Source organism: Geotrypetes seraphini, chromosome 8 (assembly GCF_902459505.1).
Source record: "Geotrypetes seraphini chromosome 8, aGeoSer1.1, whole genome shotgun sequence".
Lineage (NCBI taxonomy): Eukaryota > Metazoa > Chordata > Amphibia > Gymnophiona > Dermophiidae > Geotrypetes > Geotrypetes seraphini.
This window is the reverse complement of record NC_047091.1, coordinates 190,866,542-190,893,135: the sequence shown is the minus strand read 5'-3', so window position 1 is coordinate 190,893,135 and position 26,594 is coordinate 190,866,542. Positions and strand designations below refer to the sequence as shown.

At 45.1% G+C, this 26,594-nt stretch overlaps 1 protein-coding gene across 2 annotated transcripts in view; it reads right to left on the bottom strand.

Annotated features, from left to right (window-relative positions):
• Nucleotides 1-26,594, bottom strand: part of KREMEN1 (kringle containing transmembrane protein 1) — a 123,402-nt gene that overhangs the window by 66,074 nt on the left and 30,734 nt on the right. For both annotated transcript variants that reach the window (XM_033956118.1, XM_033956117.1), the window contains exon 2: nucleotides 2,148-2,310. In XM_033956118.1, the coding sequence (XP_033812009.1) occupies nucleotides 2,148-2,310 (163 nt within the window). The remainder of the gene's footprint in view (nucleotides 1-2,147; nucleotides 2,311-26,594) is intronic.

Below are 26,594 nucleotides of genomic sequence, written 5' to 3'. Positions count from 1 at the left end.
TTATATCCTTCTTTAGGTAGGGAGACCAATGTTGGACGCAGTATTCCAAGTGGGGTCTGACCATTGCCCTATAAAGCGGCATTAAAACTTTCTCCGATCTACTCGAGATTCCTTTCTTTATCATGCCCAACATTCTATTTGCCTTCTTTGCCGCTGCCGCGCATTGTGCCGACGGCTTCATTGTTTTGGTGTTTTTTTGTACACCGCCTAGAAGGCTTGATTAGGCGGTGTAAGAAATTTTAAATAAACTTGAAACTTGAATTAAACACGAGACAAGAATCAAATGTTGCTACATTCAAATCTGACCTAAAAATCTTTCTTTATAAAGATGTTTCATTGTATAGACCAGGGGTAGACAATTCAGTCCTCAGGATCTCCACCATGAATATGCATGAGATGGATTTGCATGCACTGGCTCCTTGAGGCATATTTATTGTGGAGATCCTGAAAACCTGAGGAATGAATTGCCTCCCTCTGGTATAGACCAGGATAGTGACATGGGCTAATTTTATACATAGCTGCACCCTTCTCTCTCTTTTTAAAAAACAATATAACCCTTGCAGTTTTCCTCCTTCTTCCTGTGAAGTCTCCCCCTCTATCTTAGAAGAGTTTGTGTTTACCTCCCATGTAAGTACATTTTTTTTCTTCTAAACTATGTTTTAATGTAAAGTGCTTAGGTTGTTATACGCAGTATATCAAGCACCAATAAACTTGAAACTTCAAACATTGCCAATAGGGAGAAAAGCCCATTTCCCCCCCGTTTAGCCACCTAAAAGACCACCTGAGGAACATTTTCACGTTTTACTTTCATTTTCAACCCAAAGACAGTTTTGCATATAACTACTTCCTCCTCCTCTCCCATTTCCTGCCTCATTACCCTACTGCAGTGATTCCCAAATCTGTCCTGAAGGAATTCCAGCCAGCCAGGTTTTCAGGATATCCACCTGTAGTGGAAGACTATTCCAGTGATCAACCACTCTTTCAGTGAAAAAGAATTTCCTGGTGTCACCTCGTAGTTTCCCGCCCCTGATTTTCAACGGATGCCCTCTTTTTCAAGGGTCCCACGACAACAAGAGGGCATCCGTTGAAAATCAGGGGCAGGAAACTACGAGGTGACACCAGGAAATTATTTTTCACTGAAAGAGTGGTTGATCGCTGGAATAGTCTTCCACTACAGGTGATTGAGGCCAGCAGCGTGCCTGATTTTAAGGCCAAATGGGATCGGCACATGGGATCTCTTCACAGGGCAAAGGTAGGGGAGGGACATTAAGGTGGGCAGACTAGATGGGCCGTGGGCCCTTATCTGCCGTCTATTTCTATGTTTCTATGTTTCAATGAATATTCATGAGAGAGATTTGCAATGAACCTCCTCTTCCACCTCTGCATGCAAATCTCTCTCATGAATATTCATTGTAGATATCCTGAATTCCCCCAGGACAGGTCTGGGAACCACTGCAGTAGGATAATGAGACAGGAAGTAGGAGTGGTGGATGTACCCCCATTGGCCAGGCTGAGATGCACTGATCTAAGGGTCCGATATTCTTCCCCTGGGGTTTACCGAATTAAGCTCAAATATTCAGTGCTGGGTCATATCCATCCAGTGGCACTGAGCATCTGGATTAGCCACTGAGCATTAAAGTTATGTGGGTACCGGCTGATACACAGCTAAGCGGGTGAAGAGAAGACCTGCCTTCTGTGTGGTTCTATCTGCCATCACGAAAACAACTGCCAGATTCTTCCTGACTCCATCCTCGAACCACACAGTGCCGTGGCGGTCAGAGGGGATGTTCAGAGGCAGCAATCAGCAATCATCTGTCACTACATATCTGAGAATGGCCTGCAAGTGAGATCTAGGTGGGCAAAGGCCTCTCCTGCCCACTTAAACACCATTAAGTATCAACTCCTAAGTGAGGTTTAAGTGACTCGTCCAAGGTCATGAGGAGCTGTAGTGGGATTTGAACCTGGATCCCCCAGTTCTCAGCCCACTCCTCTCGCCATTAGGGTTAGGACAGGGCCATTCTGCACAGGGTCCCATAGTATTTCATGTGTAGGAGCGATCCTTTATGCCAGGGCTCCAGGACGGTCCCAAATGTCGCTGCCATCTTTTGTCTGGGATCCCGGCACTGGCATTTATGATGTCATCGTACCTGCAGTAGTTGTGCTGCCCCAGACCGCCCTCGCCATTGGGGTACTTCAAGGTGTTATAGGGGTGCTGGAAGGTTTCATTCCAGAACAAACACGGTTTGCCTCCGTACAAAGACGTCTGGTTTTGACTCCCCCTGTAGTCCGCACCATTCGCCGTATAACACTCTACAAAAAAAAGAGATATTTTTCACGCTGTGCAAGTAAGTCTCATAGATTACAATACGCATGTTAAAAAGATAGGTCCAGCTTCAGCGCTGTTTCCCAGAGCAAGTGGGGAGGGGCAGAGGTGGTGCTGATCTATCGTTGTGATTCACCTTTGCAGAGTTCAACCAGGTCATGACCCTCAACGGGAACCCACAATTTGAGAAGTTCTGCCCTACGCTGAGACATTAACGTGGATTTTAAATTCGTCAACCTGGTATATGTATGAAGAGCAGGTTACAAGTTCTATCTCTTGGGAATTTATGCCAGCTCTAGGGTCTGCCAAGTGAGAGACATCCCAGATTCCCATTCAATACTCGGTGGCATTTAACTAGACAGGAACGGCTCTTGGCCGGTTAAACAGCATTTGGCTGTCTCCACTGGATAGTACCGCTTAGTGGCTAAAACTTAGCTGGCTATAGAAACATAGAAACAAGATGACAGATAATGGCCCATCCAGTCTGCCCATCTGCAGTAACTATTCTGTTTTTCTCTCTGAGAGATCTCATATGCTTATCCCAGACCCTCTTGAATATAGAAACACAGAAGCATGATGGCAGATAAAGGCCCATCCAGACTGCCCATCCGCATCCTCATCTATATTGCACAATAGCTGCCGATTTTAAACGCTGACCTGCCAAGTCTAGCAGCCAAATTAAGCCACACAAATAGCACTTTTTAGCTAGTCCCCAGAAACAGCCCAGGCTCAGCGCCAACTGTGGGAATCAACCGGACACCCTCCCGCAGTCTCAAGATTGAACCGTATACTTTTAGCATGAAACAGAATTTTTATGCTGACGCACTGGAGATAAACTCAGTGCCAAAGATTTTGTAATAAAGGAATGAGTCTCAAACGTGGGACGTAAATATTATTTTCTTCGGACTCAATTCGAATGACACAGAGCAATTTGATTAGGTACAATGCTGGTTTTCTTTGCCCACAGCTGCTTAGGAGGACATGTCACTGCTGTCAGATACCTAAACCCATTGTATCATTTCCTCTGCCATAATCTCCCCAACCCTGTAATGTCCTGCCTAAGCAAGGACTGTCTACTGTGCTGTGTACGCCTTTTCAGCGCTATAGAAATAATATATAGTAGTAGTAACCCTATGAAGATAACATCTATGCATCAATCACCATTTACAAATAAGAAGGGGGAGGGGAGGGAAGGGAAGGGAAAGGGAATTCATTCCGGAAATGGAAAAAGGGCAAAACCGAGGAGAACTGGAAAGAGCATAGGAAGCATCAAAAAGAATGTCACCTCGTGGTTAGAAGAGCAAGAAGAGAATATGAAGAGAGGCTAGCCAGGGAAGCACGAAATTTCAAACCGTTCTTCTGATATGTTAAAGGGAAGCAGCCGGCAAGGGAGGAGGTGGGACCGCTGGATGACGGAGATAGGAAAGGAGTGGTAAAGGAGGAAAAAGAAGTGGCAGAAAGACTTAACATGTTCTTTTCGTCAGTATTTACAAATGAAGACACAACCAACATGCCGGAACCTGAAAAAATCTTCAAAGGAGATCAAGCAGAAAAATTAACATCCATGGAGGTAAGCCTTGAAGACGTACAAGCAGATAGATAGATTAAAAACTGACAAATCTCCAGGCCTGGACGGAATCCACCCTAGAGTACTGAAAGAACTAAAGGAGGAAATAGCGGAACTACTACAGCAGGTTTGTAATCTATCCCTGAAAACTGGCATGATCCCAGAGGATTGGAAGATAGCTAATGTTACGCCCATCTTTAAAAAAGGATCGAGAGGTGACCTGGGGAACTACAGACCGGTAAGTTTGACTTCGGTTCTGGGGAAAATGGCGGAAGCGCTGATAAAAGATAGCATCGATGAGCATCTAGAAAGGAATAAACTTATGAAAACAAGCCAACATGGCTTCTGCAAGGGAAGACCGTGCCTAATTAACTTATTGCACTTCTTCGAAGGAATTAACAAATGGATGGACAAAGGGGACCCCATAGACATCGTATACTTAGATTTCCAAAAAGCCTTTGACAAAGTACCCCATGAACACCTACTACGGAAACTGAAGAACCATGGGGTGTAAGGTGACGTACATAGATGGATCAAAAATTGGTTGGCGGATAGAAAGCAAAGGGTGGGAGTGAAGGGCCAATACTCGGACTGGAGGAGGGTCACAAGTGGTGTTCCACAGGGGTCAGTACTCGGACCGCTGCTGTTCAATGTATTTATAAATGATCTAGAAACAGGGACAAAGTGCGAAATAATAAAATTCGCAAATGACACCAAACTATTTAGTGGAGTCAGGACTAAACAGGACTTCGAAGATTTACAAAGTGACCTGAACAAACTAGGAGAATGGGCGATGAGATGGCAGATGAAGTTCAATGTAGAGAAATGTAAAGTCTTGCATGTAGGAAACAGAAACCCGAAGTACAGTTATACGATGGGGGGGCTGTTAATGGGTGAGAGTACCCAAAAAAGGGACCTGGGGGTAATGGTGGAAAAGACAATGAAGCCATCGGCACAGTGCGCAGCGGCCGCTAAGAAGGCAAATAGAATGCTAGGTACTATCAAGAAAGGTATTACAACTAGAACGAAAGAAGTTATCCTGCCATTGTATTGAGCGGTGGTTCACCTGCATCTGGAGTACTGTGCCCAATATTGGTCGCCGTATCTTATGGATATGGAGATTCTCGAGAGAGTTGAGAAAAGAGCGACACGATTGAAAGAAAGTATGGAAAACCTTTCATATGCTGAAAGATTGGAGAAATAGGGGTTCTTTTTCCTGGAGAAGTGGAGACTTAGAGGGGACATGATAGAGACTTACAAGATCATAAAGGGCATAGAGAAAGTGGAGAGGGACAGATTATTCAAACTTTTGAAAACTACAAGAACGAGAGGGCATTTGGAAAAATTAAAAGGGGACAGATTCAGAACCAGTGCTAGGAAGTTCTTCTTCACCCAACGGGTGGTGAACACCTGGAATGCGCTTCCAGAGGGTGTGATAGGACAGAGTATGGTATTGGGGTTCAAGAAGGGATTGGACAATTTCCTGAAGGAAAAGGGGATAGATGGGTATAGATAGAAGATTACTATACAGGTCCTGGACCTGATGGACCACTGTGTGAGCGGACTGCTGGACGTGATGGACCTCTGGTCTGACCCAGCAGAGGCACTGCTTATGTTCTTATATACAGTATAATCTCATTAGAATGGACTTCAAGGGACCTGGAAAAACAAGTCTGTTATATCCAGAGTTGCATTTTTGTAAAACTTTATTTAGTTCAACTTGAAACAACGTACAATCAATGAACAACAGTCACTGCACAAGCATATCAGCAACATCAATAACAAAACTCAGCAAAACATTGATATGGCATGAAATGATTGCAAAACCAGAACACTAAAAGATGTTCTAAAGCCTTATGTCATACTGTACTGGAAAGAAAAATACTCTGTCGTTTTCTTCTGGGCTGCATTTTGAAATGTATCACCGGCAATCTACGTGCCTTGTAGGCGGAGCCTGCATGTCCATTATAGCCGAATAAAACTACAGCTAAAAGTGGCTCTGGGGACCAAATTGGTTGCCCATTATATCCGAAAGTCCATTTAATGCGAGTCCGCTATATGTGATGATTTTCTGCATGTTTATAAAGGCACACGGCCGGGACCAGCAGACCTCGTCCGTTATAGGCGAGGTTCTGCTATAAGCAATCCGTTATAATGAGATTATACTGTACCACCTTTTTGGAGTTTTACAACCACAGGTATTTTAAGCATTTCCCCCATAATCTATCTAATGTAACTGGGGCAGTGGAGGATTAAGTGACTTGCCCAGGGTCACAGGGAGCACCACGGGGTTTGAACCCAGAGCCTGAAAATGTCTTCCTTTCCCTCAGCAAGTGTAAAGAAAATAATTTGTACAGAAAAATCAAGGAGAGAGAAAGCTGGAAGTCCCAATCCCATTTCAAAATCAAATGAATCATGATGAAAACAGTCTCTGAAGTGGAATCCCATCTGGCCTCCAGGCTTCACCACTTGATTGCTGACTTTTTGTTCCTTGGATGTGGCTCGGGATAACGTCACTGCTTCTTCCTGCTCCACTTTCAGAGGGTTGAAAGGGACATGGTCTGATCAGCCCTAGGCCAGAGCACAAAGTGCCTGGGAAATGAGCAGTGACAGAGTTGGGTGGTGAAAGGCCCACATGGTGGCAGAAAGGGCACGCAACTTCTATTAACTCCTCCTGCTCAAAAACCTCATTTTGCCTAAAAGCACTGACTTGTCTTGGACCTAGGAGGCCCCCCAGAGCAACACACACTTACGTCCCCCCCCTCTGTTTTACTGATTTGGGAGGGATTTTTTATCCACCATTAAGAAAGAGATTCACCTTAGATGGTTTGCAACAGGCCCAACATGGCATAAAATTTACAAGTCTGAAATGATCAAATGAAGTAGAACAACAATCAATGTGGTCAACTTGGGGATGGAAAATTGAATTCTAGAAAGAGGGTGAGAGGCAGTCAGGGTGGGGGCACCTCCCCCGGCTCCATCCTTGATCCCGCCTGCCACGTGTGCCCCCTTCCCTTCCCCCCTATCTCTAGATGAAGTTGTTGCTTGCGGTGGTCAACAATGTGCTCCTCGTGTTCCCACTTCCTATGCGTGGCACCTGGAAGTGACATCAGCAGGAGAGCTGACGGGGTCGTAAAGAGCACATTGTTGACTAACGCAAGTGACAACTTCAACTAGAGGTACGGGGGAAGGGAAGGGGTCACGTGTGTGGGGGTGGAGAGGAGGAGGGCTGCCAGTGCCCCCCCTCCTATGCCACTGAGGGTGTGACAGAGGCTATAAAACCTTGCCCCTTCCCTGGGTTAGTTCAGCTCCCCAGCTAGATGGTTTCCTGGAGGAACCCCCAGCACTCCCCCTCCTGGCCAACTGGAAGAAAGGCAAGGACAGCTTCAGGAGAGGGGGAGGGGAGGAAAGTGCCAAACCAGGAAGTAGAGGAGGAGGAGCCAGGATCAGAACTAGGGGTCCCAGAGGGAAGGATGGATGTGGAGGATCAGGAGAGAACTGTAACTGTGTCCCAACTGAGGTAGGAGCCCACTGAACTATACCTTAAACTCTGGACTGACTAAACTAAACTGAGAAGGGCAGGGTATTTTCAGAAAGAAGCTCATTTCTGTGCCGAAAGCAGACCCTAATTCTGTGTCAATAAAAGCCAACTCTCTACCTCCCAGACTGCATGTTAGCGTTTGGGTAACCGGGCTACGACTGTTACATAGAGCTAATGGGCTACAGAAATAGTCGCAATTAACCAGCACAGTAGAAGGATCATATGATAACTCATAAGAGGCAGCATGGAAAATGCATTCAAATAATAGAAACACCCTACTCACAACTCATCGTAGAACATTAAAGCTGTAGAAATTCCCTTGTGGCTATGGAGCTCTAAGTCACAGCGTTAATCTTCAACAAAATACCCCTCTGGGTAAAAAGCGTTATTACATTACATTAGTGATTTTTATTCCACCATTACCTTGCGGCTCAAGGCGGATTACAGAAGAGGATTTCTGGACATGTCCAGAGGTGTTACAGAGTAGAGCGGGTTGCTTCAGAGGATTGAAATGTTTCATACGGTTTTAGTTAGTCTTCATGGATTTCTTGAATAGCAGGGGTTTTCTTTCTTTTCTGAAAGTTTTGTAGTCTTGGGTCGCGATTAGTAGATTGGAGAGTTGGTGGTCTAGTTTTGCTGCCTGTATGGCTAGAAGGCCATCATACAGTTTTTTCCGTTTGATGTCTCTGATAGAGATTCTTGATAAAGGCACATATGCCGAAACATTGCCGGTGTCGAGTCCATCAGTCCACATCGTATTGTCTATTAATAAAGAATATCTTGGATTACCCATCGCTGAATACACGACATCTTTTGCTCACAACTCCTCTATTTGCATTGCTGTCCTTGTCTGTGAGACCTGACTTGACTCTTATCTAAGTGTCATAAACAAGATGTCTGCATAATACCGTAATTCCATATCTGACTAGGCACACGTTAGAACAATTAGGATGCTCATAAGGTCACTGCACTAACCTATTCTTCTGCAATCAATGTATCATTCCAATATTGTGTAAGCCGCAATGATTCCTAGCCGACACTGCAGGATACAAGAATCGGTATGGAATAAACTTGGATAACAAACTAACCTATCGCCAACAGATCAGCTCCATTGTGAAAAAATGTTTCTATAGGTTGCATATGATTCGTTCTATCTTGAGTCTTCTAGAAATGTCTTCAGTAAATATTTCGATTCATTCCCTAGTAATCTCCCATCTAGATTACTGTAACGCCTTATACCAAGGAGTTAGTGAAAAGGAATTAAGACATCTACAAATTATTAAAAATACGGCCATAAAACTAATTTTTAAAGCAAGAAAATTCAACCCTGTGACCCCCCCTTCTGATAAAAGCACATGGGCTACCACTCTCTCATCGAATTACCTATAAAATCAAAATTGTTCCATTCTCCAGGATTCATAGACAGACTGATTATTCCCTAAAGCCCAGCAAGAGTGCAAAGATCGAATTCTCAAAATCTCCTAACTATCCCTTCAGTACGCCACTTCCTTTACGATACTATAAGAAAAACAATTTTTTTCTGTGACAGCACCCACTCTATAGAACTCACTCCCAACTTTTCTCCATGATGAATCATCACTCGAGAAATTTAAAGCCAACCTAAAAAGTTTCCTGTTCATAGACGCCTTCAGTCTATCAACATTAAGATACTTTTCCTCACAGGATGAAGCTTGCTACCTAGCATTACCAGACGTCTGGATTTTCCTGGACATGTCCTCCTTTTGAGAACATGTTCGGGGTCTGGATGGCTTTTCAAAACCTGGGACTTTGTCCCCTTTTACCACATGTCAAACCTTGTTTTGGTTTTGTCTGTCAATCAGTCTGCCACTGCCCCCATGAATTTTAGATTTTTATACCTATATGTAAGCTGCTTTGATTCTGAAAAAGCAGGATATCAAACTTTGAATAAACTTGAAACTTGAATAGGTAGCTGAGAGCAGTTGAGACGTAGACAGAGAAGCCAGCGGTGGCTGAACTGAAGGTGAACATGTACAGCTGAAGAAGTTATGAGGTGCTCTCTTAGATGCAGGGTTGACTGCAAGGTGGTCCAGATACAGAGTGAATGAATAGTCAGTCACCGCAAGTATTCAAGGCTTGGGGGTAGAGCCAGGCTTTCACCTGCTTCTGGAAGTAGAGGTACTGTAGTTTTAAGTTAGGGGCTACTCCTGAGATATCACATATCACACTCCCATCTCAGCTCAGCTACATCAGGAAGTCCTCAACCAGGGCCACAAATCTCACCTCACTTCTGAACTCTAGGTCTGACACTAGGTGTTGCTGTTGGGGAATGGTTGAGACTCCTTTCCTGCAAGCACTATGGATATCCCGCTACAGTGTCCCCAACCCGGGAGGAGCAGAAACCTGGGTCCTTTGTATGGTGAAACGCAGCATTTGCCACCAGACTGGCTCAAACACACTGATCCTCAATAAATTCAGAGAGGAGCAGAGGAGAGGTCTAGTGGTTAGGTTTGCAAGTTCAGCATCCTGAGGTTGCAGGATCAAGCCCAGCGCTGCCCCCTTTGACCCTGGGTAAGTCACTTAACACTCCTTTGTCCCAGGTACATTAGATGGAGGGACAGACAGAGAAAAAGAATTGAGTATCTGAATAAATTCTCTTGGGAGAACAGTATAGAAAATTGAATAAATAAATAAAATCATCCAGTATACCAATTAACTTAAGCCAGTGATTGCTACTCCTTGGGTTTTGGCCAGGTACTAGGGACCTGGATTGGCCACCGTGAGAACTATTCTTCTCTCTTCATAAGGGAACTGCTCTGTCCCTTTTATCATTTCTCACATCCTTCTGTGAACCTTTTATAATTCCACTATATCTGTTTTGAGATGGGGGTGACCAGAACTGCACACATCAGCCGAGATGTGGACGCATCACATGCATAACAAAATTCTCAGTTTTGAGCTCTATCTGTCCTCAAAAGTTCCTAAACATTCTAATTGCTTTTTAGCGGCCGTAGCACGAGGGGTTACAGATTTCAACAGCTTTTTCTTAGGTCCTGTAGTTTGGGATTCTGTTTCTGCATTTGCCCACGTTAAATTCCCTCTGCCCAGTTTCCAATTCTCTCATGACCCTCTTCCATTTTAATAACTAGTCATAATTTTGTGTTATCCGCAGATTTGATCCCTCACTCATCGTTCCCATCTCCAGATCTTTATAGGTTAAACAACACTGGTCCCAGTACAGGTCCTTGAGACACTCCAGTAGTGACCCTGTTCCCTGTGTCTTTTGGGCACTGCCTCCTATCCCATGATGCTTTAACTTCCTGAGGAGTCTCTTGTGAGGGACTTTGTCGAACATCTTCTGAAAATCCAAATACACCATAATAACCGTCCCACTATTATCTACAGTACTTGTTTTTTTCACAGCTTCATAAAATGTCATGAATTGGTGAGGCGAGATTTACCAAGCCATGCTGACTCATTCTCATTAAGCCAAGTCTATTTATATCGGCAGCAATTTTGTTCTTTAGTGTAGCTTCAACCTTTTTGCCTGGCACAGAATCAGACTCTCTGGATCACCGTTTTTAAAAATGTGTGTCACACTGGCCACCCTCACCCTCCACATCTCACATAGTAAGTGACGGCAAATAAAGACCTAAATCAGGGGTGTCCAATGTCGGTCCTCGAGGGCCGCAGTCCAGTCGGGTTTTCAGGATTTCCCCAATGAATATGCATGAGATCTATTTGCATGCACTGCTTTCAATGCATATTCATTGGGGAAATCCTGAAAACCCGACTGGATTGCGGCCCTCGAGGACCGACATTGGATACCCCTGACCTAAATGGTCCATCCAGTCTGCCCATAAGTTATACCTATTAAAAAATACATGATTAAATTAACTTGTCTCTTCTTTGATATTTCTGGACCATAGGTTCCAAATGCTGAAGTTGCAGTCCAATCTCACTCCTGTTTACAGGATATAATAATAATAATTTTTATATACCGCCAAAGTCATGGAGTCTGGCCAGCAACATCCTCATGTTCCCATTGAGGCCCACCACAGCCTATCCTACACCAAATCACCACATATGGGACACAGACCGTGCAGGTCTGTCCAATACCAGCCTTAGTACTTTAATTTACATCCTTTGTTTTCTAATTAGCGATACTCTAATTCAGTGGTTGCCAACCCTGTCCTGGAGGAACACCAGGCCAATTGGGTTTTCAGGCTAGCCCTAATGAATATGCATGAAGCAAATTTGCATGCCTATCACTTCCATCATATGCAAATCTCTCGCATGCATATTCATTAGGGCTAGCCTGAAAACCCGATTGGCCTGGTGGTCCTCCAGGACAGGGTTGGGAATCACTGCTCTAATTTATCCCACGCTTTTTTGAATTCCATCACCGTTTTCCTCTCCACCACTTCCCTTGGTTTAAAAGGAACTCTCCAGACAAACAAAGATGTATCCATGGAAAACTTTCCTTTGAAAATTATCTCCATTCTCCTTGGGGGAACTCTGCATAATATACACAGCCTATGTAGTTTTCCTCATGGGGAAGATGGACAGTAGGTGGAGGCAGGCAACCTACAAGAATTTCAGTTTGCCTTCTCCATGGTAGCTTCCTTCTTGCATGTAGCAGCCAGTTACTTTTGAAAGGGACATTTCCTGCTGGAGTGGAGAAGCCTAATGAACTGAGAACCAAGGAAGCAAAGTCGGGTACAAGCTCAGACCGGGAGCTTTCCAGGGACAAGGAAATACCTAATTCAGTCGAACTATTGAGAAAGAAATCCAAATTGCTTTCCTTTCATAATCTACTTGCAGGTCCATCAGTACCAAGATTCTTTGGCCTGCAAGTTCTGATGGATGCTGAAAATTCTCTAAATTGTCCTTCACACAATGGTCTTTAGATACACGTGTGGTGGCTCTATGCTGATCCCTTCAGCTCTGCACAACAGTACCAGCCTTATTCCTGTATTCTCAGTCCTCTCCTGCTCTCCCCTCACCACCATTTTTTGGCAGCCACATGTTGCCAACTGCCAACAGCTTGTCTCCATCTTTCCCAGTCTCCTACACTTTGATTTTATTCACTGCCACCGAGTTGCTCTAGACCAGGGATCTTGAGGGCCACAATCCAGTCGGGTTTTCAGGATTTCCCCAATAAATCTGCATTGAAAGCAGTGCATGCACATAGATCTCATGCGTATTCATTGGGGAAATCCTGAAAACCCGACTGGATTGCGGCCCTCAAGAAGGGACTTTGAGATCCCTGCTCTAGACAAACCTCCTCTTCCTGGTAGAACCATGAGAAGATACTAGATTGAAATGCTGATAGTCCATCACTGCTCTTTCATAGTACACTGACAAATCCATGCAGAACAACTGCGCTCCGACAAAGGCGCCCTGACGATTGTGCGCACGGACAAGTGTGCGTAGGACAATTGCGGCCTGTAACTGGAAGGCCCTGATTTGGTTAGACTCCTCAGGCCCCCTCCCAAGATAGCAAGTGAATATATAAAGTGTAGTGTGGGGGGATCCACCCCACCCCTCAAAAAACAAAATAGTATCCACTGCCGGCACGCACTTGTCCGTGCACGCAATTGTCCTGCGCTGATTTGACGGGTCACCCTCTTTCACATTCCTCCCTCTCTGTGCATCTCCAGTTTGCTCCTTACATCCCATTTGCTCTTTATATTCCAGACTAACGATGGTGAACAAATACAAACTGTCCAGTGGTCCCTCGAGCCAGATTTGCTGCTTCTGTGCCCCTTCTCCTCCAAGAGCATGCTTAAGTGCTGTGTCCTCTCTCTTCTAACAAATTCAAGGAGTTTGTTCAATATTAGGGGTGCTATGAACCTGTGGAGGTGTTCCCCCAAGCATGAGAAGTTGTTCCAACTGAAAAAAGTTGGGAAAGGGGATGTAGTAGTCACAGACCCTCTTCATTGGCAATCAGCAGGAGATCTTGGGCCTGAGGCAGTCCCCAGAGACCAATATGGAGGCCCATTCGGTGGGGGCTGTGGGCTAAAGACTCTCAGAACTCCCTGGCACTGCTCAAGCATTTTCTGAGCTTTCTGAATTAATTTCTTAAAACATTTGGCCCGGTGAGTTTAAAAATACTTGCAGAGGATCCTATTCAGAGGCCCCATGGGCTGTCCCACGTCAAAGGAGTGGCAGGGGGACAAGGTGTCTGTGTGTTAATTCCTTGTAAGCTGAAGCACTCACCCCCTATGGTCTAGGCATGTGGCTAATGGAAACTCCAAACCCCGGTGATCCCCTTTTATAACAAATCCCTTTAACAAACTGAGCTCTTGTCTTTCAAAATAAATCTTCCATTGTGCTTGATATACTCACCCTAATCTGTCATAACAAGCTCCCTTTATATATATATAAAAAAAGATATTTTTGGTGATTGAGAATTCCTCTGTAACCTGAGTGATCATAGCAGTGCCTAGGCAAACCCCTTCGGTCTCTTGCCTAGCTGTATCATATCAGCCAGTTCCTACATGCCCTGTTGCCTCAGGTGTTCCTGAGTTTAGCTTTCTATCTGGCATTCCTTAACATGGAAAGAAGACAGGGACATAGCGAAGAGCTGGCAGACCGGCCCTGTTGGCTCCGAAGCTGTTCTCCTCATGTTGACTTCCAAGTTCCTGGGCTTGTAAATCACTTTGGACTAAGGGAGCCCAACCCAATTCCCACATCTTCAAAGGGAAACTGATCCCCAGATCCTTTAAGTTTTTAATTATACCTCTGAAGGAACGTGCTAAAGTTTTTCACCGCAGTAAGGCTTTGCAGGCTACCCTTTCCCTGACTAGTGCTGAAGTCACCTCATCACACACAGCCTACCTGGAGCAGGCATTGAAGTGGTCAGGCAAAGCTCCCCCTGACATGTCTGAGTAGTAGAATCGGATGCATTATCTTCCCTAGGACTATGATGAAATGGGGTGGGGGTAGGGTGGGGGTGGGGGTAGGGTGTCTTTCCACTGTATTCCTTTCCTCCCACGTCCATGCCTGATAGAAGCTGTGAGTTCGACTGTGTCTGAGTTACACACAGCTCAATTCATGTGTCTAAAAAACATTTCTAGATTCCAGAGAAATCAGCTTATGAATAAGGGGAAGGGGGGGGGGGTCAAGGCATATCTGTGGGCAGCCTGGCTGGGCCTTGTGGCCTTTCTTTTGTCATGTTCTCTGTTTCTATAGAAGCCCTCTCGGGAACAAATACGTGGGAAGGACAGGATTCCAGCGCTGCATTATTTTCTGCCAGGAGCAGTTGCAATCCTCGTTACCCAATAATACCAACTGCATCTGGGATTCTTCATCCAAACAGGATCAGAAAGCATTTCACAACCATTTCCATGTGGGATGTTAGGCTTCCTTTTACTGTCTACTCTGCAAAGAGCTCTCAAGGAGGGACAGCAATAAGGCTGCTAATAGTTTATAGCTTGATACGACCTGTCAGATTAAATCTAAATGGAATTCCCTTGTCAGATTTACATTCAAAACAAACAGTTCCAACATTTTTTTGGGTGATATGTTGGCACACTAAACATTCAGTAACAAGAACCTGAGGAGGTTGTGTGGCTGAAGGAAGACGGCAGCAAAACAGAGGCAGTATCACGGTGCACACAGAAATATCTCTGCCCAACCTTCCCTTCTCATTCACGAGGGATCACTTTCAACTGTAAATATCTCATCTCACTTTTAATGACTGAACAGGTGAGCTGGAGACCTCGTTTCACCACTTACTAGAAATCCCTAGATGGACTGGAATAATACATGGACTGCTCACCTCAGAATCTAAACGAAAGGTGGTCAGGGCCGGAGAACAGATGCCCTGGCTAGCGGTGAGCCAACCTGAGAAAACCGAGGGGGTGCACTGCGGGTGGGGCAGGTGGAACAACCTTAGTTTTAGCTCTGGAACCATATCTGCAAGGAGTTTGCCCCCCACCCCTTATCGAAAAGGTGCCTTTCCCATCTGAGGGCACTAAAAAGGTGAAAAAAGGAGTCACAATGAATAAATACTAATGTGGGTCATTTATTTTCTTAGTTCTTTGGCCCGTCCTCGCCAGATTGGGCTACAAAAATACATTCAGAAACAGCTTTAAAATTTTACTCACAATTCTGCAATGAAAAAAATGAAAATAAATAAGTGTTCACAACCTAATGATTAAAGATTAAAAACCCATCTCATGACCTTACAGTGGAAGGGATCTGAATTTGGAGTCAGTAGGATGGAGAGAAGGAAGGAGCTCGACCTTTGTCTTGAGTGAATTAGGAGAAGGGGTAAAGGCCTGTCCCCAGCATCTTCTGCCTCTCTTCCAGAGGACAAACTTGTGAAACAGGGAGAAAGAGAAGAGGAACTCTGCCGGGCCATGAGAAGAAAAACCAAGAGTTTCCTGAAGGAGCATCACAGGAACGTCAGAAGCCCAGGGAATGACAATTAGAGCATAACCTTGGGTCATCTTGATAAGGAGGTCCTTGCTGGATTCCTTAAGCCCCAGCTGGGCATGGCAGGGCAGTAAGTAGCAGCCCCAAGGCGAATGGCAAGCAGGCAGCACATTTTGGTCAGTTCAACTTCTGTTATATTGAATACTAATTCTTTAAGACAGCTCAGGTGTTCAAGCATATTACGGACAATAAACAAATTGCGTCTTGATACTGCATCAAATGTTAATGGCGCTTGCAGTACTGAAGTTCTAGGGCTAAGGGGTGATAATGTCCAGGGTTTTTTTCTGGGGTGGGGGAGGTGAAGCAGTTGCCGCTCCCCATGTTGGGATGTGAATGTTCCACAGTTGTAATGTGCAGGCTCTTTCTCTTGCTACAACACATCCTTGATCATTACCACAGTTATTCCTGCTTGGAACAGCTCTCACGCGTCAATAGAGGAGGAATATATTGCAAACACCTGCTGGGCTGGAGGCCTGACTTCAGAGAGGGAACACTGTGCCCGAGAACACAAGGACCAGCGCACTGGGTCAGGCCCAGGACCCTGTCTCTGTAAAGGAAGGTGCTGGAACTTTGCACCTGCCTTCCATCACATCTGCCTGTGACCCAAACCCCCCTTCATCTGGGCTGGAATGTCCATGAAGCTCGGTCTTGGACTGAGGCTATTGCTGGCCGAAATGGTCATATTAGTTCCCCCGTCTCAGTGGACCTGACCACAATGTCTTTGGCGATCACCATGCTAGGTCAGACTGAAGGTCCATTTAGCCCAGTATCCAGGTCACAAGGATCTGGCAGGATCCCAGGGATAAGCACTAGCTTCCTTTATGTCTCTCCAAATAGCAGGAACCTGTCCAAACCTTTTTTAAACCCAAATAGTCTAACTGCTTTTTCTACATTGTTCAGCAATGAGTTCTGGAGCTTAACTTTGTGTTGAGTAGAAAAATATTTTCTATTTGTTTTAATATTAATGCTGTGTCATTTTGTTGAGTGTTCCCTGGATTTTCTATTTTTTGAAAGAGTGAATAAGTGATAAAGCAGGGGATCACGAACAGATCGGAGAAGGTTATCATGCCACTGTACCGGGCCATGGGGCGCCCTCACCTGGAGTACTGCGTCCAGCACTGGTCACCATACATGAAGGACATGGTACTACTTGAAAGGGTCCAGAGAAGAGCGACTAAAATGGTTAAGGGAATGGAGGAGTTGTACAGTGAAAGATTAGAGAAACTGGGCCTCTTCTCCCTTGAAAAGAGGAGACTGAGAGGGGACATGATCGAAACATTCAAGATAATGAAGAGAATAGACTTAGTAGATAAAGACAGACTGTTCACACTCTCCAAGGTAGGGAGAACAAGAAGGCACTCTCTAAAGTTAAAAAGGGATAGATTCCGTACAAACGTAAGGAAGTTCTTCTTCACCCAGAGGATGGTAGACAACTGGAACGCTCTTCCAGAGCCTGTTATAGGGGAAAACACCCTCCAGGGTTTCAAGACAAGGTTGGACAAGTTCCTGCTAAACTGGCAGGTGAGGCTGGACTCATTTTAGAGCACTGGTCTTTGACCTGGGGGCTGCCTTGTGAGCAGACTGTTGGGCACGATGAACCACTGGTCTGACTCAGCAGCGGCAATTCTTATGTTCTTATGATTCACTTTTTACCCATTCTACACCACTTGAGATTTTGTAGATCTCTACTATATCCCCCCCTTAGCTGTCTCTCTTCTAAGCTGAATAGCCCTTACCTCTTAAGCTACTACTAAAACATTTCTATAATGCTGTATATTAACATGGAAGAGACAGTCATAAGAACAGCCTTACACGTTTAAAAGCCAACCTCTTTGAGAGCGACCAAGTTGGTAAAGGGGATGGAACGTCCTGCATGGATTTCCGCTTCCGAGGTGCATGACCTTACATTTCTTAGCATTGAAGCCTAGCTGCCAGGTTGAGGACCAACTTTCCAATGTATGGCGCAGGACCTGCTTACATTGGAAAGTTGGTCCTCAACCTGGCAGCTAGGCTTCAATGCTAAGAAATGTAAGGTCATGCACCTCGGAAGCGGAAATCCATGCAGGACGTACTTCTTGAACGGAGAAACTTTAACTAGGACTTCAGCAGAACGAGATTTAGGAGTAATCATCAGTGCAGACATGAAAACTGCCAATCAAGTGGAGAAGGCTTCATCCAAGGCAAGGCAGATATTGGGTTGTATCAATAGAAGTTTCGTCAGCCGAAAGCCTGAAGTCATAATGCTGTTGTACAGGGCCATGGTGAGACCTCATCTAGAGTACTGTGTGCAATTCTGGAGGCGACATTACGGTAAAGATGTGCACAGAATTGAATCGGTTCAGCGGACGGCCACCAGGATGATCTCGGGGCTCAAGGGTCTCTCGTATGAAGAGAGACTGAACAAATTGCAGCTCTACACTCTCGAGGAACGTAGGGAGAGGGGAGACATGATCGAAACATTTAAGTACCTCACGGGACGTGTCGAAATGGAAGATGATATTTTCTTTCTCAAGGGACCCTCGGCCACAAGAGGGCACCCGCTCAAACTCAGGGGCGGAAAATTTCATGGCGACACCAGAAAGTATTTCTTCACAGAGAGAGTGGTTGATCATTGGAACAAGCTTCCAGTGCAGGTGATCGAGGCAGACAGTGTGCCAGACTTTAAGAATAAATGGGATACCCATGTGGGATCCCTACGAGGGTCAAGATAAGGAAATTGGGTCATTAGGGCATAGACAGGGGGTGGGTAAGCAGAGTGGGCAGACTTGATGGGCTGTAGCCCTTTTCTGCCGTCATCTTCTATGTTTCTATGAACTCCTCTCGTATAAGGAAAGATTAAAACAGTTAGGGCTCTTCAGCTTGGAGACGGCTGAGGGGAGATAGGATTGAAGTCCACAAAATCCTGAGTGGAGTAGAATGGGTACAAGTGGATCGATTTTTCACTCTGTCAAAAATTACAAAGACTAGGGGACACTCAATGAAATTACAAGTAAATACTTTTAAAACCAACAAGAGGAAATTTTTTTCACTCAGACAATAGTTAAGCTCTGGAACGTGTTGCCAGAGGATGTAGCAAGAGCGGATAGCCTAGCTGGTTTTAAGAAAGGTTTGGACAAGTTACTGGAGGAAAAGTCCATAGTCTGTTATTGAGAAAGACATGGGAGAAGCCACTACTTGCTCTGGATCAGTAGCATGGAATGTTGCTACTCTTTGGGTTTTGGCCAGGTACTAGTGACCTGGATTGGCCACCCTGAGAACGGGCTACTGTGCTTGATGGACCATTGGTCTGACCCAGTAAGGCTATTCTTAGGTTCTTAACTCCTAGCATCCTGTTTATCTTCTTGGCTGCCGCCGCACATTGGACAGAAGGCTTCAGCCTATTGTCTGCGATGACACCCAGATCCTTTTCTTGAGCTTACAATTTAATTGTGATAGACAAACAGGACAAAAGGGTGAATCTATAGATGCTGCTCAAGGCATGATAAGAATAATAAAATCTTTATTTTTATACTGCAGTACCTCTCAGTTCTATGCGGTTGACAATGAAGAGAAGCTGGACATGGACAACACAGCGATCAATGTCAGACACATTTATGAAAGAGTTAGGACTAAGAAGCTTCAATTAAACCTCTTAAACTTTTACTCCATTTACCTGCTTGAAAAGAGAAAGTTATTTCAAGAAATCTTTTATACATGGAAGGAGAATAGAGATAACAGATAGGGAAGGGAACTATAGAGGAAAAGACATACAGAGGTAACACAGACTAGCCCGCCTATTTCGAAGGGCTTTAAACTAGGTAAGTCGGGGGTGGGTATCCACTTTTACACCGGAGCAGTAAGTAACAATCCTGATGGGGCGAACCAAAACTCCGCTTCTAAGTCTGAGGTAAGAATCACTAGGTGACACTTTAATTCAAATGGAGCTTAGTAAACAGAAAGAGTGGAGAGCTATGTATGTTAACGCACACAGCCTAGGGAATAAATTTCTAGAACTAGAAACAGAAATGGTTAATGCAGACCTGGACGTAGTAGCAGTATCCGAAACATGGTTCACAGACTCTCATGGGTGGGATATAACTATACCAGGATACAACCTGCTTCGACAAGACAGAGAGGGTAAGTTGGGAGGAGGGGTAGCACTTTACATCAAAGAGAGCATCAAGACAACCAGGATCACGGATGTCAAGTATACTGGGGAATCCATCTGGGTAAACCTGGCCAGAGACAGAGAAAAAAGCCTGTACCTTGGTGTGGTATACAGACCTCCAAGGCAATCGGAGGACAAGGACGCAGAATTAATTGAAGACATTGAAAATATCACCTTACGGGGGGGACGTCGTTCTGTTGGGAGACTTCAACATGCCTGATGTAAACTGGAACACATTCTCAGCGACAACTTGTGATAGCAGGAGGATATTAACGTCCATGAAGGGAGTAAGGCTCAAACAAATGGTACTAGAGCCCACTAGGGCCCAGGCCATCCTGGACCTGGTACTTACGAACGAGGAAAGCGTCTCGGAGGTCTCGGTGGGAGAAAAGCTAGCCACCAGTGACCATAACATGGTATGGTTTAACCTTAAGAAAGGCTTCCCTAGGTCACAAACAAAAACAAGAGTACTCAATTTCCGAGGCACTGACTTCACACGCATGGGAGATTTCGTCCATCAGACGCTGCAGGTTCAAGAAGTAACTGATAATGTGGAAACTATGTGGTCAACCTTGAAATTGGCCCTTCATGAGGCAACTAAACGCTACATAAAATCGGTAACCAGACAGCAAAGAAAAAAGAAACCCCAATGGTTCACTGATGAGGTCTCGTACCTCGTCAAAGAGAAGAAAAGAGCATTTCTCGTATACAAACGCACGGGGGAAAAAGAAGCAAACATTGAATACAGGACAAGTCTGCAGCGGTCAAAACAGCAGTAAGGGAGGCCAAACTTCGAATGGAAGAAACTCTAGCGAAGAACATTAAGAAAGGGGACAAATCCTTCTTCAGGTACATTAGCGACAGAAAAAAGAACGCAAACGGGATAGTACGCCTTAGAACGCCAGAAGGGAACTACGTGGAAACAAATTCCGATAAGGCCAAACTGCTGAATGATTACTTCTGTTCAGTCTTCACCTGCGAGGCACCAGGGCACGGGCCACGGCTGGAAGCAAAGCAAAGCATGGAAGACCCATTTCAGAATTTTGAGTTCACACCAGCTGATGTTTACAGAGAACTGTCAAGACTCAAGGTGAACAAAGCCATGGGACCGGACAATTTGCATCCAAGAGTGCTCAGAGAGCTATGCGATGTTCTGGCGCAACCGTTAGCCATGCTCTTCAATCACTCCCTAAGTACAGGGAGAGTCCCCCTGGACTGGAAAACAGCCAATGTTGTTCCTCTGCACAAAAAAGGTTGCAGAGCAGAGGCTGCGAATTACAGGCCAGTGAGTCTCACATCAATAGTGTGTAAACTCATGGAAACTCTACTTAAAGGCAAATTAGACACGATATTGGATGAGGGAAATCTGAGGGATCCCTGTCAACATGGATTCATTAGGGGCAGGTCATGCCAATCCAATCTCATCAGCTTCTTTGACTGGGTGACAGGAAAGCTAGACTCGGGAGAGTCTCTGGACATAGTGTACTTGGATTTCAGTAAAGCTTTTGACAGTGTCCTGCACCGTAGACTATTAAACAAGATGAAATCTATGGGGTTGGGTGAGAAACTAACTGCATGTGTCAATGATTGGCTGAGTGGAAGACTTCAGAGGGTGGTGGTCAACGGCACCCTCTCTGAGACATCGGAGGTGACTAGCGGAGTGACGCAGGGATCGGTCCTGGGACCATCCCTTTTCAATATATTTATAAGGGACTTGACCCGGGGGCTTCAGGGTAAAGTAGCACTGTTTGCCGATGATGCCAAACTGTGTAATATAGTAAGTGAAAGCAATCTCAAGGATAGTATGAAGCAGGATCTGATCACGTTGGAAAACTGGTCCTCGACATGGCAGCTGGGCTTCAACGCTAAGAAGTGTAAGGTCATGCATCTCGGCAGGAGAAATCCATGCAGAAGATACACCTTGAATGGAGAAGCACTGGCTAGGACTTCAGAAGAACGGGACTTGGGAGTAATCATCAGTGCAGACATGAAGGCTGCCAAACAGGTAGAGAAGGCCTCATCCAAGGCAAGGCAAATGATGGGATGTATCAAGAGAAGCTTCGTCAGCCGCAAACCTGAAGTCATAATGCCACTTTACAGAACCATGGTGAGACCTCATCTGGAATACTGTGTGCAATTCTGGAGGCCACAATACTGTAAAGATGTGCTTCGAGCCGAGAAACAGCGGATGGCCACTAGAATGGTCTCCGGACTCAAGGGTCTCTCATACGAAGAAAGACTGGGCAAATTGCAGCTCTATACTCTAGAGGAACGCAGGGAAAGGGGTGACATGATTGAGACATTTAAATACGTCACAGGTCTTGTCGAGCTGGAAGACAACATATTCGTTCCCAAGGGACCCTCGGTCACAAGGGGGCACCCGCTTAAACTCAGAGGAGGGAAATTTAGTGGTGACACCAGGAAGTACTTTTTTACAGAAAGGGTGGTGGATCATTGGAACAAACTTCCGGTGCAGGTGATCGAGGCCACCAGCGTGCTCGACTTTAAGAATAAATGGGACATCCAGTGGGATCCCTACGAAGGTCGAGCTAAGGAACTAAGTCATCAGCACTCAGACTTAATGGGGTGGGTCAGTAGAGTGGGCAGACTTGATGGGCTGTAGCCCTTTTCTGCCGTCATCTTTCTATGTTTCTATATGGGTGTCTTTCCTCATATGCAGGGCCAGCATTGGGGTGTGGGGGGTGCAAACAGGGCAGCTGCCCTGGTCTCCGAGGGGGTCCCCTTGGGCCAGCATGTTTTCCCCCTTCTAACCAAGCCAGTCCGTCATCTTCACCTTCATTCTTGCTAAGAAATGCATTCCTTCTGCTGCGGTCCGTCCCCAATGATGTAACTTCCTGTTTCCACCCGGGTGGATCACAGCAGAAGAAAAGCACAGAGAGAGGCCACAGTCCCCTGCAACAAAAGTGGATTTCTTAGCAAGAATGAAGGCTCTGAAGGGTCCTCTTGGCCCGGCATGTTTCCCCCTTCTAACCAAGCCGGCACTTGGATGACCTCTTCTTTTAGGCGGGATTTTGGGCGGAATTTTAGACATATTTCTGTTTTGAATATGAACCCCATATTTTCCATATATTGTCCTGGGTGGTGAATTTTAACTGTATCATTCTTCCCAATGTGCATCATTTTTCATACATCCACATTAGGGATTGAGGGGTACAGATAAGAGTAGAGGTAAGGTTAGAGGGATAGGATTAGAGGTAATTTGTAAAATTAGTCAGAGACCACTGTTCAGGCAGTGGGCCTGATGGGCCGCCGCAAGAGCGGACCGCTGGGCGAGATGGACCTCTGGTCTGCCTCAGAGGATGCAACTTCTTCTGTTCTTATTAAATTTCATCTGCCATTTTCATGCCCAGTCTTCCAGTTTCATAAGGCCTCATGCATTTTCTTATAGTCTGCATGTGATTGATCATCTTTGAATAGATCTGTCATCTGCAAATTTGCCCCCCACTTTTATGAAGAAGTGTCAGCAGTTTTTATCACAGGTGACAGTAGTAAAAGTTTGACGCTCATAGGAATTCTATGTGCATCGTAGCTTAAAAAACTCTAACACAGCTTCATAAAAGGGGGAGGGGGAGGGGGAGGGGTTAATCACCTTGCTCATTGTTCCTAATTCTTGATCATTTATAAATATGTTACATAGCACTGGCTCCAGTACTAATCCCTGTGGCACTCCACTAGTCACCTTCCTCCATTGAGCAAAATGGCCATTTGCCCTTACCCTCTGTTTTCTATCCAATAACCAATTCCTAATCCACAACTAATCTTTGCCACCTATCCCTTGACTCTTTAATTTTCTCGGGAGTCTCTCATGAGGAACTTTGTCAAAAGCTTTCTGAAAATCTAGACACACTACATCCAACAACTGGCCTTTATTCACATTTTCAAAGAAATAAAGCAAATTGTTGAGGCAAGACATCCCTTGGCTGAATCCATGTTGACTCTGTCCTATTTAATGATGTCTGTCTTTGTGTTCAATAATTTTGATCTTTATAATAGTTTCTACTGTTTTGCCTAGCTCCGATGTCAGGATCATTGGCCTATGGTTTCCTTGATCACCCCTGGAATCCTTTTTAAAAACTGGTGTTACACTAGCCACTTTCCGATCATCAGGTACCATGGATGATTTTAATGACCAATAGAAGATCTGTCATTCTCTAGGGTGATTGTCAATTTGACTTCTTACATTTTCAGTTCCTCCATATTGTCACCTTTGAATACCATTTCTGGCACAAGTAGATCTTACATCCTCCTCAGTAAAGATCTAAGCAAAGAATTCCTTTAGGATCTCTGCTACAGCATTGTCTTCCCTTTTTCCCTTGATGATCGATGAGTTCCACTGACTCCCTCACAGGATCCCTGTCTTCTAATGTATCTGAACATTTTTTACGCTGAGTCTTTGCCTCTATGGGAATTGCTTATTTGGTCTTTATCTGCCGTCATATTTCTATAGTCCTTCATTTTTTCATTCAGATCCTTTGTCCATTTTTTTGGTAGATGTACCTTTGTCACTTCACTTTTTGGGGTTTTTTTCCATTCATGTTTATTCATATTTTTGAAAAAAAGGAGCAGATATAACATAAGAACATAAGAATTGCCGCTGCTGGGTCAGACCAGTGGTCCATCATGCCCAGCAGTACGCTCGTGCGGTGGCCCTCTGGTCAAAGACCAGCACCCTAACCGAGACTATCCCTAACAGCGCACGTTCTTGTACAGCAGGAACTTGTCTAACTTTGTCTTGAATCCCTGGAGGGTGTTTTCCCCTAAAACAGCCTCCGGAAGAGCGTTCTAGCTTTCTACCACTCGCTGGGTGAAGAAGAACTTCCTTACGTTTGTACGGAATTTATCCCCTTTCAACTTTAGAGAGTGCCCTCTCATCCCGCCTACGTCTTCACTATTCTGAATAACTTCGTATCGTCCGCAAATTTAATCACCTCGCTAGTCGTACATATGTCCAGATCGTTTATAAAGATGTTAAACAGCATGGGTCCAAGCACCGAGCCCTGCGGCACCCCACTGGTGATGCTCTTCCAGTCTGAGTATTGTCCTTTTACCCCCACTCTCTGTTTCCTATGCTCCATCCAGTTTTTAATCCACGTGAGTATTTCACCCTCGATTCCATGGCTCGCAATTTTCCGAAGTAGTCATTCATTCGGAACCTTGCCGAACATCTTCTGAAAATCCAGATATACAATGTCAACCGGATCGCCCTTGTCTATCTGTCTGTTTACTCCCTCAAAGAAGTGCAGCAAGTTCATCAAACATGATCTGCCTTTGCTAAAACCGTGCTAACTGGTCCTCATCAGCCCGTGTCCGTCAAGGTGATCAATGATGCTGTCCTTTATCAGTGATTCTACCATTTTTCCCGGTACCGAGGTCAGACTCACAGGCCTGTAGTTTCCCGGATCTCCCCTCGAACTTTTCTTCTGGAATCTTTCCCAATTTGATCGACAGATTGGCTATTAATTGAAGCAGTTCAGCTATGGTCCCTTTCAGTTCCTTGATGACCCTCGGATGGATGCCATCCGGTCCCGGGGATTTATCGCTCTTAAGCCTATTAATCTGCCTACATACCTCCTCTAGACTGACCGTCAATCCTGTCAGCTTTCCGTCTTCATTTCCAGCATATAGCCTGATGGGTTCTGGTATGCTGTGTACATCTTCTTCGGTAAATACAGATGCAAAAAATGCGTTCAGTTTGTTGGCACACAGAAGATAATTTGCCAGGAAAATAGTGAAACAAAAGATATAGTGTTACAGAACTAACAGAGAATCAAACTGCCCTCCCCTCCACTCCATCCCCCCACCCCTATCCCCCAGTATACTAGGAATGTGAGAAAAATAACATCAAAGGACCACTGAAGAGCAGCTGACCAAAACACGGTCGCTCGCCTGTGGGATCAAGGTATCCAAAAAGGGCTGCCAAATAGAAAACAACACTCGCCCCTGTCTTGTATCCATATCAGTCAGGCCCATGGTTTCCATAGTCAGGAGATGGAACATGCAAGAGCGCCAATGACAATATGTAGGGTTCAAGGATCCTACCCAATGAGAAAGAATGACTTTAAGCCTGAAAGAACAGCCCTTCGGAGAAATCCCTTAAGGCCTTGTCACTTCACTTTTTAACCATGACAGCTGTCATTTGTCCTTCCTTCCATCTTTTTTCATATGTGGAATATATCTGGTGGGCTGATGTGAACTCCTAACCTTTTCATCTGCTCTTTTTAGCTAGGATTGGCTGGCTACTACTGGAAAAGGCGTGAACAAATCAATTCATTCACCATAGAAAGCCCCTTCCAGGCACAAAGGCAAAGGGACGAAGTGTTTGGAACAAGGCCTGCAATACAAAGCTCTCTGCATTCTTCTGTTATAACTTCACTTGTAGCTCTCAGGCTTCCACAGATGGCATCATTATTGTTGCTGTTTTCCAGGTCTCACCACGTCTGGGTAGGTACGTAGAACCGACGTTTCAGCCATCATGCTGTGGCTTTCTTCAGGGTATGCTCTGAGGCCTGCAGTTTGTCTGTATATATAGTGGGTCCACTGACCTGATTGAGAAGAGGGAGGACTGTTGATC